Source organism: Rhineura floridana, chromosome 4, assembly GCF_030035675.1.
Source record: "Rhineura floridana isolate rRhiFlo1 chromosome 4, rRhiFlo1.hap2, whole genome shotgun sequence".
NCBI classification, from domain to species: Eukaryota; Metazoa; Chordata; class Lepidosauria; order Squamata; family Rhineuridae; genus Rhineura; species Rhineura floridana.
The window spans coordinates 140,330,066-140,350,247 of NC_084483.1; the positions used below are offsets into that span (position 1 = coordinate 140,330,066).

General features: G+C 39.8%; 1 protein-coding gene across 5 annotated transcripts in view; it reads left to right on the forward strand.

Annotated features, from left to right (window-relative positions):
* The window catches only part of FMN2 (formin 2), a 340,988-nt gene that overhangs the window by 214,273 nt on the left and 106,533 nt on the right, over nt 1-20,182 (forward strand). For all 5 annotated transcript variants that reach the window (XM_061624583.1, XM_061624581.1, XM_061624582.1 and 2 more), the window contains exon 9: nt 13,860-13,921. In XM_061624583.1, coding sequence (XP_061480567.1) covers nt 13,860-13,921 — 62 coding nt within the window. The remainder of the gene's footprint in view (nt 1-13,859; nt 13,922-20,182) is intronic.

Sequence of the window (20,182 nt, forward strand, 5' to 3'; positions counted from 1 at the left end):
CATGAGCTATCTTACAAAAAATATTGGGTATTTGCTGTAACAGTCCTTCAAGCTTCATGGGGTACTGCCCCAGAGATCTCCCAAGTGCAGAAGGGAGGAATAAACATAATTACCATTGTAGACTGCCCACGTGCACATGGCAATTTCGATCCTGGTCTTGGTTTTGACAAGAAAAATCAGAGAAATTACAAAAATCTTAAAATAGGTACATTGAATCAAAGTCAAACCAATCTGTTTGATGAAACCATGTTCATGACTGTGATCTACGAAAAAGAATTTTAGGAGGTGGATTCTTAATTACCTTACTTCAATTTGTAATTTTTTTCAATGACTACAAGATCTCAAGACTTTGTCAGGGTGAAAAAATTTGGATCAGTCATCTCATTATGTCAGATATTCCTCACTACCAAAAAATACTGAATCCAATTTGTGTTGAAATGAAGTTCTTCTTCTTTGAAAAGGGATTAAATATTATTTTTTTAGAAAGCCTATTAAGAGGAAGATTTGGTAGAACTGTGCTCATCTGGACACTTTGAAAAAGTATATGCCAGACTGAGATCATCTTGTTTTCTTCACCCATGTTTTTATCACTTGCCAAACTGAAATAAATCTTATCTAAATAATTAAGATAAGCACTAAAGGGCTCTGTATGGTCATATCAACAAAACTCTCAAAAATAGAACTGCAATATAATCTCTCTAGATTAAACAGTCTACAATGGTAATCATGTTTGCATTTAAACATTTTATTCTGAAAGGATTACAACACTAGGCTCATTTTTTCTCCCTTTTCCCCAGACAAGAAGGCGACACACTGACTCAAACAAAATGTATTTGTTCTCTAAGAATTTAACTTGCACAAATTTTATAAACAAACTGTATAGGTGTATGAAGTTTGGGCTGATTTAATCAGTAACTTATGTCTTTGGATTTATATAAGCTTGTTTACTCAAGATGCCTGCATTCAAAATGTTTATACTAAAAATGCCTCTTATTTTATAGCATTTGATTTAAAATCTTTATCATTGTAACGTTATTGCTATAATACCATGGGCATGACATGGTACCTCATGGAAGGCTTCCCTCCTCTTCCTCATGCATATATACTTCAGCATGCGTACTTCCTTCTCACAACACCTGTTCCCCTTCTTCTGTGTGAGAGGGATGCTCCCAACTGTGTGCATAGGGCATGGATTGCATCTTGCACCATGTCATCCCTTAACCCCTATGCCAAAACGCATCCCCATCACACACACAAAAAGACTAGGACCACTTTCACACCATACATTTATTCCACGATTATTCCACTATAAACTGCCCTGGCTTCCCCCAAAGAATCCTGGAAAGTGTCATTTGTAAAGAGTGCTGAGAGTTGTTAGGAGACTCCTATTCCCCTCTCACAGAACTACAATTTCTAGAGTTCCCTTGGAAGAGCAAATTACTGTTAAACCACTCTACTCTAGCAACTGTAGCTCTATGAGGAGAATAGGAGGCTGCAGACACACTAGTTGCTTCAAAAGCAGCCAGACCATTTTCTCTGGCTGCATTTTGAAACTTCTCTGCCCACGGCTGGATACATCTACCTGTTCCACTGCTGATTAAGACAGCCCACAGCAAAGTGTTGGGCCAATCACCATGTTTTCCTCAGCCTACAGCAAAGTGTTTTCATAAGATACACCTGAAGTGGCATCAGGATTGATGGCCAATCAGTTTTTAATTCTGCATGAAGCTGACTTCAAAGTAAAATGTGCTGGAGCTGCAACTTCCGAGGTTTTCGAGTAAAAGAGTGTTGAGTTTTATTAGAGTCGTGTGTCCCTGCATTCAGAAAAAAGGAGGTGGAGGTACACTGAAGTACACAACCACAAAGTGTGTCACTTCTTGGAGTCTTCTAACAACTCTCAGCACCATTCAAAAACTACACAGATTCTTTGAGAGAAACCATGACTGTTTAAAATGAAATAATAGTGCAATAAATCTATGGTGTGCATGTGGCCTATATACTAGTGCTAATAGCACTGTTTTCTGTGATCTCATATTTTAAGTGTAATTTGTTTTTATTGTCTTGATCTTTTTCTGCTGTATTTTTTAAATTATTTTAGGAACTTTGTGGACTCAATGGTAAAAAAGTAGGATAAAATTAAAACAAAACAAATAACAACAATCTTAGTAGTAGTAGTAGTAGTAGTAGTAGTAGTATCTGGGCAGGATTCAACAATTTAAAAATGAAATGGATTAATTTCTTAATTTAATGTGTTGCAAGAGAACAGCAAAGAGCTTTGTGGTACCTTAAAGACTTAACAAATTTACTATGAAATCAGCTTTTGTGGACTAGCTTTGACTTCAACAAAAACACAGGAAGTGTTATCCTCAATTTCAGGTATAAATACACAAGTGGGATTGTAAGCACTGAGGTACCCCTTTTGCATTTCATTTTCCTCAGACTTCACTACTTACAATTCCCCCCCGCAATGACTGTATATACCTGCAACTGATCTTAACCCTTCATGCACATCTGATGATCTAGTCCATGAAAGCTTGTGCCATAATAAATGTGTTTGTCTTTAAAGTGCCACAAGACTCTTCAACCACAAATTCATATTTCTATCTTTATTGATGTCTCCAATCCTTGCTTTATATTTTGGGAAACATAAAATCACACATACCTTTTGGTCTTTATTTCTTCCTTTGGACTAGAATGCTCATGTGCGATTGTGATACGTCTTTGATAATCTCCCTCATCTGGATGTAGTTTTCATCATAATTCTATAAAATGAGGCAGTATTATTCCATTTTTATAGAAAGGGAGCCAACATGTATCAAAAAGTGCATTTATTTATTTATTAAATTTATATCTCACCCTTCCTAGAAGGAGCCCAGGGCGGCAAACAAAAACACTAAAAACACTCTAAAACATCTTAAAACGTATTAAAACAAAACATCTTTAAAAACATCTTTTTTAAAAAAAGCTTTAAAAACATAATTCCAGCACAGATGCAGTCTGGGATAAGATCTCTACTGAAAAGGCTTGTTGAAAGAGAAAGGTCTTCAATAGGCACCAAAAAGATAACAGAGATGAGGGAGTTTTAAAGTGTAGGTGCCATACCACTAAAGGTCCACTTCCTATGCTGTGCAGAACAGACCTCCTGATATGATGGCATCTGCAGGAAGCCCTCACCTGCAGAGCACAGTGATCAACTGGGTATATAAGCGACAAGACAATCTTTCTGCTATTCTGGTCCCAAACTGCATAGGGCTTTGTACACCAAAGTCAGAATCTTGAACTTGGCCAGGTAGCTAATGAGCAGCTAGTGCAATTCTTTCAGCAGCAGGGTAATATGTTGGTGATACCTTGCTCCAGTGAGCAGTCATGCTGCCACATTTTGCACCAGCTGCAGCTTCCGAACCAACCTCAAGGGCAGACCCACATAGAGCACAATACAATAATCCACCTTGGAGGTTACCAGTGCATGGACAACAGTGGTCAGGCTATCCTGGTCGAGAAATGGCTGCAGCTCTCTTACCAGGTGACACTGGCAAAAGGCACTCCTAGCCACTGAGGTCACCTGGACCTCTAGTGACAAAGATGGATCCAGGAGCACCCCCAAATTACAAACCTGCTCTTTCAGATGGAGTAAGACCCATCCAAAGCAGGCAATTGATGAATTATCTGAATGCAGGAACCACCAACCCATAGTGCCTCTGTCTTGCCAGGGTTCAGACTCAGTTTATTGAGTCTCATCCAGTGCACCGCTGAGTCCAGGCACTGGTCTAGGTCTTGCACAGCCTCTTCCGATTCAGATGTTACAGAGAAATAGAGCTGGGTATCATCAGCATACTCCTGACACCTCACCCCAAATCTCCTGATGACTGCTCCCAAGGATTTTATATAGATGTTCAACAGCATTGGGGACAAGATTGTACCCTGTAGCATCCCACAGCACAACTGCCAGAGAGTCAAAAGACAATCATCCAGTGTGTTCTCTGAAAACAACCCTGGAGATACGATTGGAACCAATGTAAAATAGTGCCTTTGATGCCTGTCTCACCAAGTAGACTCAGAAGGATGCTATGGTCAATGGTATCAAAAGCTGCAGAGTGATCAAGTAAGAATAAGAGGGTCGCACTTCCCCTGACCTTCTCCCGATAAAGTCCATCCATCAGGGCAACCAAGGCTGAATCAGTACGATAACCAGGCCTGAACTCAGACTGGAATGGGTCAAGATAATCTGTTTCATCCAAGAGTACTTATAATTGCTGTGCCACAACCCTCTCAATCACCTTCCCTAAAAAGGGGGTATTTGCAACTGGGCGGTAGTTGTCACAAACAAATGGGCCCAGTGTGGGCTTTTTTAGGAGTCACTGCCTATTTCCAGGTGGCTGGGACCACTCCCTCCCACAAACATGTGTTGACCACACCCCAAATTTGTTCAGTGATACCCCCGGCAAGGTTTAATAAGCCAAGAAGAACAAAGGTCAAAAGGACACATTGCTGGCCGCATTGTCACAACCACCTTATCCATGTCATGAGGAAGCACCAACTGAAACTGATCCCAATAAGTTGCAGCAGACATTGCACTAGAAACCTCACTGAGGAGGTGAGTAGATGTGGATGGAGCATCAAGGTTGTTACAGAGGTGAACTTACCCACAAAGTGTCTTGCAAGCAATTGAGAGTGGGCCTCTGAAGAGTCTAAAACTCAGTTTCCTGGAGTTGATGTCAACAGACCCCTGACAATAAAAAAAGCTCCACTGGATGGCCATTTGAGGATGCAGTAGAGGCAGAGAAGTGGGCCTTCTGCACTGGCCTCACCGCCACACAGTAGGCACAATTTTTACCTGTGCCAGATCAGCCTCACAGCATGTCTTTCGCTACTTGCGCTCTGGCTGTCATCCAGTCTCTTTCATTGCCCTGAGTTCACTGGTGTATCAAGGTGCAAACTGGGCTCCACAATGCTGGAGAGGGCACTCAGGGGCAACCATGTTCAGGGCCTGACATGTCTTGTTGTTCCACAGCATGACAAGGGCTTCAACAGGGTCACTCCCCCAGGGCATTCAGGAATCCAGTGGGTTCCATTAGTCTCCAGGGGTGGACCATCTTAATCTGTCCACTACCCTTGCAGGGGAGGATCAGAGCCACAAGTCTAAACTTCACCAGGATGTGGTTTGACCATGACAATGGGGTGAAATCCACCTCCCCTATCTCCAGGTCACTTCTTCCTTCATCTGGAGCAAAATGTTGAGGGTGTGCCCTGCCCTATGTGTCGGACTGATGACAACTTGAGACAGCCCCATGTTTGTCATGGAGGCCATGAAGTCCTGAGCCAGAACACTAGAAGCAGCCTCATCATGGACATTGAAATCACTGCGGACTAGCGTTCTACATTCCTCCAATATCACAGTCGAGATAGCTTCTGCCATCTCAGTCAGAGAAGCTTCCAGGCAGCAGTGTGGATGGTATACCAGCAGCAATCCTAGTTTACTGTCTCCTTGGCCTGATACCAGGTGCAGGCCCTCAAGGCCAGCTCCAAAACAGAGTGGTTTCCTGGTGACAGAGATGGAAGTTCTGTAGACCACTGCAACCGCTCCCCCCATATTTGCAGCCTGTGCTGGTGTTGTACCGAATATTCAGGTGGGCAAAGCTGGGTCACATCAACTCCCCCCCAGCTTACCCACCCAGGTCTCGGTAATACACATCAAATTGTCACTCTCATCCATGATCAAATTGTGGATGAGTGTGGTCTTATAGTGTACCAATCTGGCATTAAACAATAGCACACACATATGTTGCAGGTAGAACTAAGTGTGGTATCTGTCTTCATATCATCTCTTTCTCTCTTTTTTTAAAAAAAGCCACCTGGATAATACATATTTTAAACTGGAGAAATGAGAATTAACCATTTAAAAAATTTTTTTGCTCTGGGGCTTTGAAATTTACCAGACACCATTTACCTTTGTCTTCACAGGTCAAGGCCTGCACACCTTGCCTTTGAACAATCCTGGTTTTTCCTCCCCCTGGTTGAATGTCTATACAGAGCTTTATGTCTATGTTAATTTTTTAAAAATCTGATATTTCTAGAAGCTTATTCTCATAAACCTGTGAACTGTGTTCTTGATGTCCTTTATAACCTAACTTATAAGCAGTTCTCTGAAGTATATACACTCTCTTGCATACCTGTGCAGTTGAAAGTACACGGGTGGCACCATTGTGTTTGCCAGACATTTTCTTATCTCATAAAAACATTCAAACAGAAGTGTTCTGCTGCTCTCTAAGTAATTCTTAAGTAATCTTAATAAACTTGAAAATTTAGAACAAAAGCTGTCACATTTCTTGTAGCCCAGAGTTAACATCTTTGAGAGGGGGGAACCCAAGACAAAGGCCTTAAAGAATGCAAAAGCACTGTGTAATGTCTCCGTATCTATATCTGCTATTTGAATATTGGGGAAAGCATGTTTTTATCTAATAACTTTCGAGCTCTTATTCTGAACCCCCTTTAGGATGCACACCTTAACGTGGTGAGGGGGTTTGAGAGTGTTGAAGAAGCTGAGAGCAATGCCGTCAGGAGTCTAGACCAAAAGGCTACATTCCTAGCAGGGGCACCCAAGGCGGAATGGTCAAAAGCTGAGACACCAAACTAAGATGCATCAAAACTCAGAGGAAGGCAATGGTAAACTACCTCTGAATACCTCTTACCATGAAAACCCTATGAACAGAGAATCCAAAATGCAACATGAGATAGTGCTGGAAGATGAGACCTCCAGGTCAGAAGGGGAAGAACAAAGGACAAGTACGAGTAGCGCTGTGACTAATGATGCAGCTGGACCAAAGCCGAAAGGAAGCCCAGAGGCTGATGTGCACAGATGTGAAGGAGAGTCCAGAGTTGTACGATGCACACAATAGGAACATGGAATGTGAGAAGCATGAACCAGCGAAAGTTAGAAATTGTCAAGCAAGAAATGGAACATATCAGTACTTGGCGTGAGTGAATTAAAATGGACAGGACTGGGACATTTTCAATCAGGCAACTACAAAATATTTTATGCAGGAAATGAGAAATTAAGAAATAAGGTTGCTTTAATAGTGAGAAGTGATGTAGCAAAAGCAATTAGGAGCTACAACGCAATGTTTGAGTGAGTAATATCAATGAGATTAAACAGGAAACCTGTTAACATAACCATCATCCAAGTCTATGCTCCAACGGCAAATGCAGAAGAAGAGGAACTAGAGAGATTTTACGCAGAAGTACAGGAAGAAATTGATCACACCCCAAAACAAGATGTGCTGATAATCATTGGGGACTGGAATGTAAAAGTAGGAAACAGAGAAGAACTAGGAATTGTGGGGAAATGGGGCTTAGGAGAAAGACTTATTGAATTCTGTGAAGCCAATAATCTGTTTCTTGCGAACACATTTTTCAAGCAACCGAAAAGACAACTGTACACGTGGACATCACCAAATGGTCAAAATAGGAATCAAATTGATTATATAATTGGTAGCAGAAGATGGAGACGTTCCATACTTTCTGCGAAAACAAGACCATGAGCAGACTGCAGTACAGATCATAAACTGGTTGTATCGAAAATCAGAGTACAGCTATAGAAGAACAAAGCAATCATAATGCCAAAATACAATTTAAATAACATCCCAGAAGAATATAAAGATCAAATAAGGAACAGTTTTGAGGCTTTAAACTTAGTTGACAGAGAACCAGAAGAACTATGGAGTAAAGTCAGAGACATTATCAGGGAAGACTGCAAAAAGACCTCTAGTTAAAAAAAGAGAAAGACCTCAGTGGATGACTGAAGAAACTCTTAAAATGGTTAAAGAGAGAAGGAAAGCAAAAGGAGATAGAAACATGGTCAGAACCCTAAATGCAACAATACAATGACTAGTACATAGGGACAAAGAGAACTATTACAATAGTTATTGTATAGAAATAGAAGAGGACAACAAAAAGGGAAGAACAAGAGCTCTATTCCAAAAGATTAGAGAAACGAAAGGGAAGTTTAAACCAAGAGTAGGATGCTGAATAATCAACAGGTGAACACACTGACTGACTGAGATGAAATGAAAGGAAGATGGAAGAAATGCACTGAAAAACTCTATAAAAGAGATGCAAGGATGACAGATTGATTCACGGAGGATCCATACGATGAAGAACCAGAACTTTTAGAATGTGAGGTGAAAGCTGCTCTTAAAATACTTGGAAGAAACAAATCACCAGGAACAGATGGCATACCAATAGAGTTGCTACAAGCTACTGAGACTGAATCAGTCCAAATTTTGACAAAAATCTGTCAAGAAATATGGAAAACTAAACAATGGCCCACAGGCTGGAACCGTTCAATATATATCCCAATTCCAAAGAAACGGGATCCCAGGGGATACAGTAATTATGGAACCATGCCCTCAATATCCCATGCAAGTAAAGTAATGTTCAAGATTCTACAACAAAGGCTTACCATATATGGAGTGAGAAATGCCAGATGTCCAAGCTGGATTCAGAAAAGGAAGAGGCACCAACATACGTTGGATAATGGAACGGACCAAGGAATTTCAATTTCTGGACAAGAGGCTACTGTAAGGACAGAATATGGAGAAACCAATTGGTTCCCCATCGGAAAGGGTGTGAGACAGGGATGCATTTTATCACCCTATTTATTTAATCTATACGCAGAACATATAATACGGAAAGCAGGATTGGACCAAGATGAAGAAGGTGTGAAAATTGGAGGGAGAAATATCAATAATTTAAGATATGCAGGATACTATACTACTAGCAGAAACCAGTAATGATTTGAAACGAATGCTGATGAAAGTTAAAGAGGAAAGCACAAAAGCAGGACTACAGCTGAATGTCAAGAAGATTAAAGTAATGACAACAGAAGATTTATGTAACTTTATAGTTGACAACGAGGACATTGAACATGTCAAGGATTATCAATACCTTGGCACAGTCATTAACCAAAATGGAGACAATTGTCAAGAAATCAGAAGAAGGCTAGGACTGGGGAGGGCAGCTATGTGAGAACTAGAAAAGGTCCTCAAATGCAAAGATGTATCACTGAACACTAAAGTCAGGATCATTCAGACCATAGTATTCCCAGTATGGATGTGAAAGTTGGACAGTGAAAGAAGTGGATAAGAGAAAAATCAACTCATTTGAAATGTGGTGTTGGAGGAGAGCTTTGTGCATACCAGGGACTGCAAAAAAGACAAATAATTGGGTGTTAGAACAAATTAAACCAGAACTAGAAGCTAAAATGATGAAACTGAGGTTATCATACTTTGGACACATAATGAGAAGACATGATTCACTAGAAAAGACAATAATGCTGGGAAAAACAGAATGGAGTAGAAAAAGAGGAAGGCCAAACAAGAGATGGATTGATTCTATAAAGGAATCCACAGATCTGAACTTACAAGATCTGACCAGGGTGGTTCATGACAGATGCTATTGGAGGTCACTGATTCATACGGTTGCCATAAGTTGTAATTGACTTTAAGGCACATAACAAAAGCAGCACATTCTGAACACAATATTTTGCTAACTTGTAATTTGTGAACTCTTATCAAACAACCAGTACCTTTCAGTCACACACACCCCTTGGAAATGTTGCTTAAATCCCTTTGAGCTCCCCAGGATTCATGATTGTGGTCAATGTCTCTATATAATGGGATAGAGCTTGCTAATATCACTGATATGAGCAAGAAACCTTTGTTCCTTTAAAAGGATGAATTGTTTAGTTAATCATATGCATAATCTCTTCTCATTGGAGACAGAAAATGATTATTAGGAACTATATCATATGATAGCTCTTTCGTCTCCCATCCTCCTCTCTTCCCACCCCATTTTTGTTTTATAACTCTTCTCTTGCACTCAGTCTATTCCACGTAATATCTGAATAGCATCAGTGGGCTGAGAGACCATCATCATAAGTTATGGATTGATTAAGTACTTTGGTCTGCTTTTACCAGGCATGAGCAACCCGTGGCCCTCCCGGAGTTGTGGACTCCAACTCCCATCAGCCCCAGCCAGCATGGAAAATGGTTAGGGACGATGGAGGTTGTAGCCCAACAATATCAGGAGGGCCATAGGTTGCCCACCCCTGGCTTATTCCAATGAAAGTTGCTCACAAGTGTGTCTGTTTTAAATTGGGACTGTGTTGTGCTACATTATACCACTGATCCCTGCATTAATGTTGAAATCATTTACTGAAGAACCATTTTGAGCAATATCAGCAATCAACCTGTATTGGTATCTTTTTTCCATTTCTTGGTACAGTTGTCTGTTTACCGTCTGGAGCTTTCTTGAAACTGATAAACAGCACATTTCACGTCATTCTACACTTTTTATTCCTGGTCTTTTAGAGTCAACCTACTTTAGTGACTAGCTATAGGTGGGAAAGGAAGAGGTTCAACCTCACCTACTCACTCAGGTTATTTCTGTTTGGAATACTCTTGAGTCCTTCACTCTGCTTAGATTTTCAGGCTGGAGTCTGCAAGCCTAGATAATTGTTTGTTTATTTAAAATCTTTCCATACCACTATTCGCCAAAGTTCCATAGTGGTTTACAATTGAAATAACTAGAAAAACAAGAAAAAATGTAATAGAAATGGAAAGCAACAATGTATCCATCAAAATAAAAGAGAGCAGGCCAGGGGTTAGTTCCCAAAGTCCAACTGAAACAACAAAAATTAACTTGACTGCAGAAAGCAGAGGAGAGGCTGTTCAGATTTCCCTAGGAAGAGAATTCAATTGCTTTTGAGGCTCCTATAGAAAAGGCCCTGCTCCTGAGGGAGCCTAATAGCCCCCCCCCCCCAATCAGGTCCGGATCAGCAGATCTTAAGCATCCAGAAGTGGTGATTGCTTTGTGAAGACACCAGTGGGCTGCCTCACCACCAATTGATACAGCTGTCAGTGACAGTTCTGCTGCATCCGTGTGATAAGAGTATTGCCACCATGCCTGCTTGCAGCGACAAATACAGATATGTTGGCTGCAAGAAATTCTTCCCCTGTTGAAACCTTTTTTTCTGACCATGCCATGGAAAACCCAAGAATAAGGTGCTTACTCCTAGGCCTGTTCTGATCATAGCTCCCTTTCCCAGGCTGACCACGTATCCATGATCCTCTGATGCATTTGCATTCACTGCTTACTTCCTTTCCCACCTTGGTAGCAAACAGTTGCATCATGACCAAAACTGGGCACATTGCAAAGTTCTGTAAGTTTTCAAAAAGCACCCTAACAGCAGCCAATGCTAATCCCAAATCAAAGTGGAGAGCCAGGAGCGTGTATTATTCCCATAGAGCTAAATTATGTTAATGGAGTCTACAAGGGACTACTGTGAGAGGCTGCTGCTACGGCAGAAGGTAAAAACCTAATGGTTTTGAACTGCTCATGTGACTAACATTTCAGGATTTTTCTATATGCTTATTTAATAAAAGGTGCTGGCTTGACCTATGAAGCCCTAAATGGATTGGGCGCTTTATACCTGAGACTGTTATCCCTCTACTAAATATTGCCTGAGAATATCCCCCAGTATTTGGTACATATTTTTAAAGGCTGGGTTCCAGTGACAGCAAGTAAATTGGTATTAAAGCAAGAAATGTTGAAAGTTTAATTCTGGTGATTTGGTGAGAGTTTTATTATACATTCATCTACATAGCTGAAGGTTCATGTGTGCGGTTTTGAATAGTTCTGAATAGACCTTCACGAAGGAAAGAAATGAAAATAGAAATAAATAAGTTATACCCAGGTAACTTTTAAAATATTCCACGCAGTTATGTAGATTAGAGGAGGGAAGGAATAAAGTAAAAACAAAAATAAAAAAAGTTTGAAAGAAAATTACAAGAAAGAACTTGATTGTCTTAGGAAATTAGTACATTCCCCAAAGGATGAATGTTCTTTTCATCTGCTAAAATGCGTTCCTCCATTCTCTACATATACACTGGACCCTGTTCAGTGCAATCAGGATCAACGTTTCCTTATTTATATATTCTTTTATTATACTGTAACTAAAATTATGCTTCAGACCTGTAGGGGGAAAATGTGATGAGTCCCAGACACTGTATTTTATCACCGAATGCTTTACAGCAATGAGAAACAAATGAGCATGAATTATATTGTCTCTAATCTTGAGGTGTATACACAGAATCATTTAGCAACAGTGAAGGATACTGATTTATAGAGGAAAAAGTAATCTGCTGTCAGGATTCTGTCAAGGATATCCAGTGGAAATGCTAGATAGGGTGTTTTCCTGGTCACATTTTGCCTAACAGGTACATACAGTAAACAGAAAGCAGAAGGAAAGAAGGAAAAAAGGCAAACACAGTGAAACGTAATTACTGCCGTTCCATTTTACAGAAAGCTCAAAACTGCTATTTCATGGATCAGATTTTTTAAAAGAAAAATTGGTCCATTGGTAATACTGATAACAAAATATTCTAAATATTTCAGTGGCTTCATAAAGATGTCAAGTACTAGTGACAGAATAGATCCTTGTAGTGTACAGGATTAATCCCATGGGATAGAACACATATCTGAAATAAATTTGACATTATCTAGTGAAATAGGATTGGGAATAGGGTGGTTAGATCCAGCTTCATCTGAGTTCCCTTTTTTGGTGCTGCATAAGCTATTCAAAGAAAATCAACAAGGCCACACACTCCACTTTTTAAACTGACAGTGTAAGGCAGAACTACCAAGCCATTTCAGGCTCAAAAGATACCTTGAAATTCAACAGAAATGGGTGTAGAAAATCTGTGTTACCTACGAAAGTCTGATGTTGAGTTTCAACTACAAACCTGATTAACTATAAATATGGTAAATTTGAAAGAGAGCAGTAGTTCCCTGCCTGAAAATCCAAAGCAAGCGAGCCTTTCTTTAACAAAGGTGAACCACTATCGCTTCCACAGTTACCCCACAAACAAGGAAAGCCAGTTCTGCCTTAATATAACCAGCCAGGATGGATGAGGGTCAAGAGCCTATGTGCACACCTCTCAGTCTCAAAGCATCCTCTCGACTGGAAGTCAAAGATCTTTTTTCCCCTTCATTTGAAATCTCAGTGTATTACTAACAAAATTTGCCTTCTTTTAAAAAGTTTTTTTTACAAAAAGTAAGCACCATGACAAGCTTTTAAATCATTCTATACAGCATTCCATCCTGCTAGCATAAATATGAAATTTTCATATCTTTGCTATTGTTGAATTATCTTAACTTTCTCTCTGTCCTTGTTAATCATAATCATCATTTTCCCCTTTTGAAGTTGGGTTGATTGAAATAGCTGTTTGTATAAAGGCTAACTACATTTTATTTTAACACGAAAAGAACAGAAATGGATATCTGTAGCATAGCATAAGTTGCTTTAGGACTAGAAAGCACATTTTTATATCTATATTAAATCTTTGGCTTTAATGCATGGAAGATTTAACCCTTGTCAAGTGTCTTGAAGGTCAGTGGTTGATCTATGAATTAATCAGTTTAAGAGTGAAACCTTACCAGTGACAGGTCTGTGTGTGTGTGTTGCTGTAACAGACTTACAATTTTCTATAATGCTTTTAGTCAGATCATGAGACTGATGTAAAGCTTATCTCTGATCTTTAACTTTTGCTGTACTCATGGGATCCTATGTGTGTCTTGTAGGGGAATGGGGCCATGAATTTCTTAACATTTGACACTTGGCTCCACCATGTTCCTTGTCCACAATCTTAGATGCAGCACTTTTCCAAGGCATTAATAAACATTAAGCCTTTAAGCTGTATGACCATTGGGTCATAAAAAATGATTGTGCTTAGTCTTTCCTTCATTGATGGATTATCATTTTGACATGTAATCCTTTTTCACTTTTGTCTCTTTTTTCATAGCTGTTGTGAACTTGGATAACTCTGTGGTTGACTTAGAGACTCTTCAAGCCCTTTATGAGAATGTGAGTAACAAGGCAAAAATATACATGTACTTTAAATATACATGTATATTTAATATACATGTATTTTAAAATCACTTTTTTCCTGTATTTGCATTTTTCATTTTATTTAATTGCTATATTCTGCATTACTTTTCCTCCACATATCTACTAACCTGATTTAACATTAAAACTATGAAGCTATCCATTCATAAATGATATTATTATGCTTTTAAAGATAAACCATGTAGAATCCAATTTGCAATGCAAACCTAAATATGCTTTAGAAAGCAGTGTGAACCAATATATGCACCCCAAGAGGAAGTTTGGTAGAGTTATTTAAACATGTTTTAAAATGGCTACCCCCATCCCACCCCTCAGCTGCTGTTGTTTCAAATAACATTGCAAATGTGAATTGGAGACTAGGTATATGATGATGGTAGTAATGATATAGTTTGAAAATGGTTAACATTTTCATGCAACCCATTCCTCTCAGAGAGATGCAAAATATATTTTATTCTCTCTCCCCCATTCTGAACAACTGAGGTGTTGGCAGGACCTTCTCTTATTACTTCCTCAGACACTTCAGGACACAAGGAAAGCAGTGGAGACTGGTGTATTAGGGTGAAAAGGGCACCAACCCACCAGTCTTACTATGCCCTCAGTCAGCCTCCACCTGCCTGACTTCTTACTTACAACGAGTACAGGGGTGGCACAGTCTGTCAGCTTCCTTCTCCTTAGTCTCAATGTTGTCTTTGCAGCACTCAACAGAGAGGAAGATGGGGTCCAAACTAGAATTAGTTGTCCCTGCCTATCATTGGCTCTGATTCCACCTACTGTTGGCCTCCCTGCTTTTTGCCCTACTAGTCTAAATGGGCACCAGCACCACTAAGTAAAGGCCTCTTTAACCTATACCTACTTAATGCAAACAGAGCCAGTACAAAGAGATTTGGGGAGCTCCTTCCTGTATATGGTGCAAGATGATGATGATGATGATGATTTATATCCCATCCTTCCTCCCAGCAGGAGCCCAGGGCAGCAAACAAAAGCACTAAAAACACTCTAAAACATTATAAAAACTAACTTAAATATATATTAAAACAAAACATCCCTAAAACATTTTAAAATAAAACATCTTTAAGATGCAAAGGAATGGGAATGAGCATCCTAGATGCCTAAGAAAAGAACTCTGCCAAAGCTTCTATTGGTTTCACACTAAAGAGTGTGTTGTCTGTTGATCATTGACTGCAATATTGAGGTTCCAACAGGTGATGGTAACTTAGTTTGTTTACTAACAGGGTGCTGTACAGGTCCCTGGCAGGGCTCTGAACACAGGTCTTTAGCAGAATTTCCTCTTGGCCAAGGGAAGAAGGGAATTTGGAAACTAGGTGCTCATTTATATACTCACATCCACACAATACATTTAAAGCACTCTTATACCACTCTAACAGTCATGGCTTCCCCCAAAGGACTCTGGGAATTTTGGTTTATTAAAGATGGTGACCTCACAGACCAAAATTCCTAGCACCCTTAATGAATTACAGTTCCCAGGCTTCTCCATGACTGTTAAAGTGATATCAGAGTGTTTTAAATTTATGGTGTGGATGTGACTGAAGCTGCTTGTGTCTCTATTTTTGTGTGGATTCGTGGCAATCCACTACTGCCCATTAATTTGTATGCCCTGATCAATGGATAATCCCATAACAGAAGAAAATCCAATATAAAATTCCATGTTATCTGACTGCAGACACACTGAAGTGCATTTTGCGGGCTGGTGTGGGTTTTTTTACATGTGTGGTGATGTTTTGCTGAGTGCCATCTATTGCCACAGCCACTCCCAACTTCCATTTCCTCCTCGCCTGAGCACAGCCTAATCATTTTCTTCCCATCAGACGAAAGGAAAGAATGCAGCATGTATATTTCCACCAGTTGCTGGTGATGGCATGTTCATGGTACTTTCTTTTTTTTAAAAAACAGCTGTTTTGTGCAAAACTGCTCATGCACAAAACAGCTGTATTATAAAAAAATATTTGCCCTTCAGGATCAATTGACAGGTATAGGAGACAGGAAAGAAAAAGAACCACTCCCCAAATTCCTCCTCCCCAAATCACTCTCCCTGTCTTGCCTTGGCCATGTGTGTTTATGAAACATACTGTTTATTTTATTCTCCGAGCCATGCTGTGGCTTTCTGTATTAGCGGGATGGTGGTGTCTGGATATCCTGTGCCTCCTCTTGCCTGGCTGTTTTTTGCCCTGATAAGGTGCTCCTTGGATGGTTGCTGGGAAGAGAAATCAGAAGATGTCTCTCTGTTGCTGCTCAGCCAGGCATGACACATACACATTTTAAAACTTCTGTTTTGCACAAAAATGGTAAATAACATTAAAAAACTTTTTAAAATTAATTAGTTAATGTTGTTTTGCCCACTGTGAACCATGCTTGAAATGTTTGCTTTGGTGGAAGTTTGTTGTTGTGCAATTACCTGAACAAAATGTTTTTTAAAAAAATAGTGTGCATGTACAGGTAAATTTCTTCACACATGCCCACAAAGGACCTCAGATTTCTGGAACTTCTGGTGAGTGGGGAAATAGTAATTGAGGGGAGGGGATAACAACACACAGCACAAATAAACATCAAGATAGATTTTGGAGGTTTAAAGTTGAAAGTGCTTATGTGTGGATGAAAAGCCCCCATAGAAAAATTGAGCCATGTTTGCATTAACACTTTAGCCTAGGTTGTGCTGAAGGAGCCACTCCACAGTTAATTCACTGTGCCCCCTGAACACAGTGCAAGCAGGAAGGGATTCAATAGTTACAGTAGGGCCCCACTCATATGGTGGGTTACGTTCTGGACCCCCGCCACAAAGCGAAAACTGCCGAAAAGCGGAACTCATTGAATAGAATGGCGTGCAACGCCCGAAAACCGCCGTAAAAGTGGAACAAGCACCATATGAGTGAAGCTTTAGTCTAATTGCATCTAATTGAGACCGCTGTATTAGCGAAGCGCCGTAAAGCAGGGCCCTACTGTATTTGCCTGTATCTTCAAGAGGAAGGCTCTGCAGTTAGGCACACACAAAGTCACGCTGTAGCAGTCCATACTGGGGAGGATGAAGAGCTATTTGTCTTTGTTTTTGCTTGTGTGGGAGTGAATTAGTGGGCAGAGTCATTAAAGCATGACATACTTTATGTACATCCCAGTTCTTTAAGCAGTGAAAAATTCCAGAGGAAGGACCATAATTCAGTGGTAGAACATATGCTTTACATGCAGAAGGTCCCAGGTTCAATTGTCAGCATTTACAGGTAGAGCTATAAATGTTTCCAGCCTGATACCCTGGAGAGCCACTGCTAGTCGATGGAGGCGATACTGACCGATAGTCTGACTTAGTATAAGACAGTTTTCTATGTTCAGGGGTGCAGTACTTAGGCAGCTGTGGTTTCTTCTGAAAGGAAGTCACAAGAGGCATATTACTTTTTGTAATATTTAGTTTATTTACAAATATGCAGGTTGAGCATAGGTGGAAGTACACACACTCCAACAGATAAATAAAGTCCATAGCTGTCATATAGCATCTCTACTCTGTGCCAAATGACATCAGTTTATAGAGTCAAAACTCACTCTCTGTGTTTGGGTATCTTCCCCTCAAACTGCAGCCTATCTTCACATTCAATCTATTATTCTTTTTACTAATTTAGACAGCCTTTCCTAGCTGGAACAGAGAGAGAGAGAGAGAGAAAGGCATGTTCTTTTGCCAAAAGGCCTTTTATCCTTCCAGGAAAGTCTCTGACTATTTCCTAGACATTGTTCCTAACAAAGGAAATTCTTGCCAAGGTCATTAATGTAATCCAAGCAGCCCTGATTCCATTAATCTTCTCTTCTGCAAGTCTACAATGGCACATTTTGTCTTTCAAAGTGTGGGCCCTCTTTAAAATTAGTTGCTGAGCTGGACTGTGTATTAACAACTACTAAATGTAAGTGAAGGCATGTGTAAAATTGAATATCTTCTAATGCTTTCAAAAGATTGATGGATATTTGGAGCCACCACTAAAAAGGTTTTGCTCTGCTCGTGCATAAGTTTTATCTTGTAAAACAGTGGGGGCTCAAGCTGACTTATTTGATAATGGTTCAAATCCCCACACAGCCATGAAGCTCACTGGGTGACCTTGGGCCCGTCACTGCCTCTCAGCCTGAGAGAGGAGCAATGGTAAACCCCCTCTGAATACTGCTTACCATGAAAACCCTATTCATAGGGTTGCCATAAGTCAGGATCGACTTGAAGGCAGTCCATTTCCATTTCAACAGCAAGAAACAGAAGCATGTGAGGTAGAAGCCTTTTACAAATACCAGACTTGTTGTTTATCCTGTTTTTCCTTGCTGTAATGGTGGCACCACCTCTTAATTAGACACATGGCAATGAAGCTAAAGTTAAAAGGACCTGCTCAGGCTAATATGGCAATAGCATTCATAGAGGATTGCACTGCTTTGTCAATTAAACTTAAAAGAAAGAAGAATAAGATGGAGGGGAAAATATTCTTCTTGGAGAGTCTCATAATCTTAAACGTCTTCAGAAATGCACTGGGGTAAGGAAACACCTCTGCTTTGCTCTTGGTCTTGGGGTCCACTGCCTTGTGTTACTGCTGTTGCTGTCTGGAGGAGAAGACAAAGAAAGGTTGCCAAGGAAGCTTCTGCTGTCGATGTCACTGCTGGAAAAGTGAGCCTAACTGGACCTCTGATGTGCAGCTGGCACTATCTCACCTACACTTTCTGCTTAAATTATGGTGTCTTAAATCATTATTCCCTTAGTTTAACTCTCGCATAAGGAGAGCGTTTTCTCATTCACCCCCAGGTTTCCCTCCAGGGCACGAGGGATTCTTTTTCTGATGAAGCCTGAATAGGAATCCCCATTTTCCTGCTCCATATTTAAAAAATCTTTATTAACTTACTACAACCTTTTCTGTTACTTTTCACACACTGCATTAATTGTCAGATCTGAAAATTCTTTTTACTACACAGTTAAAACATTGTGGTGCTAGTTCTCTGACATTCTATTTGATCTCTGAAACATATGGGAGTATTTGTTTTATGATCTTTCTTCAAAATGTAATCACTTTTTTCTGATTACATATGTTTGGCATGGCGCTTTCCCTTCAAGATGTGAAAGAAGTTTGGGCAGCCTCCAAGTCTAAACACACCCTAATTTCAAAAGCCACAATCCTGAGGGCTTAATTCCTGTTTACTGAGGAATTAAAGACTTGTTAAACTGCATAGTTACTAAATACATCTTAGACATTTTTTGTTTTTCAATGAAAAACCCATATAGTTGATTTAGGCTTATTTTTCTATATTGTTGAGCTATTGGTATTATAATGCCACAAGTGTTTCTCCCTTTTTTTTCTTCAGTGTGTGCATGTTTTTTCTATGCAGTTACTGAGGAAGCTGTTAAGTAACATTTAATCAAAGAGGCTGTCTAACTGTTAGCCTCAAGAAGAAGATTAAGAGGATACACAATAGTGTACATGGAGGGCTGTCATGCAGTAGATGTAGCTGACTTACTATTGCTTCAGAGGGCAGGACTGGAACCAATGGGTGGACATTTCAAGGAAGCAAAAGTTGACAAAACATTAGAAGAAACTTCCTAACAGTACAAAACATCTGCCTTGAGAAGTGATGGGCTCTCCTTCACTGGAGATATTTAAACAGAGGCTGGAAAGCCATCTGCCAGGATGCTGTAGTTGAATCCTGCACTGGAGTAAACAACCTGCAAGGTTCTTTCCAACTCTATAGAGCAATTCCAGACTGTCAGCATTTTGCAGGAGGAATTCAAGCTCATACTGGGAAAAGTAGGTTTGTGCAATTGCCCTAGTGCAACAAATCTACTTCAAAAAAAAGAAATTGACTTTTTTGCGATGAAGAAAGTGACATGGAAATGAATTGAAAAGTGTGGAATGAATGAATAATTAATGGGAAGACAGAAACATCCTGCAAGCAAATCAGGATGCATGCTTGTACTATAACCTCCCTACAAACAAATCAGAACAAATGCTCAATAAAGACTGGATATAATCTAAAAGTCCACATATGCTCTGTGTAAAGAAATCAGGATGAACGCTCAATAAATAGGTCATCTGGTGTAGCCTTATGATTATATGAGATTTTTGAGCAATTACTATGAGGTTAATCAGTTAGATTTTCTTTCAAACACAGAAGTGAGCTGAACATTGTGGATACATTTAACCTTTGTCATTCTGTAAATAAGTGGAGGAAATCATTTGAACTTTATATACACACGCA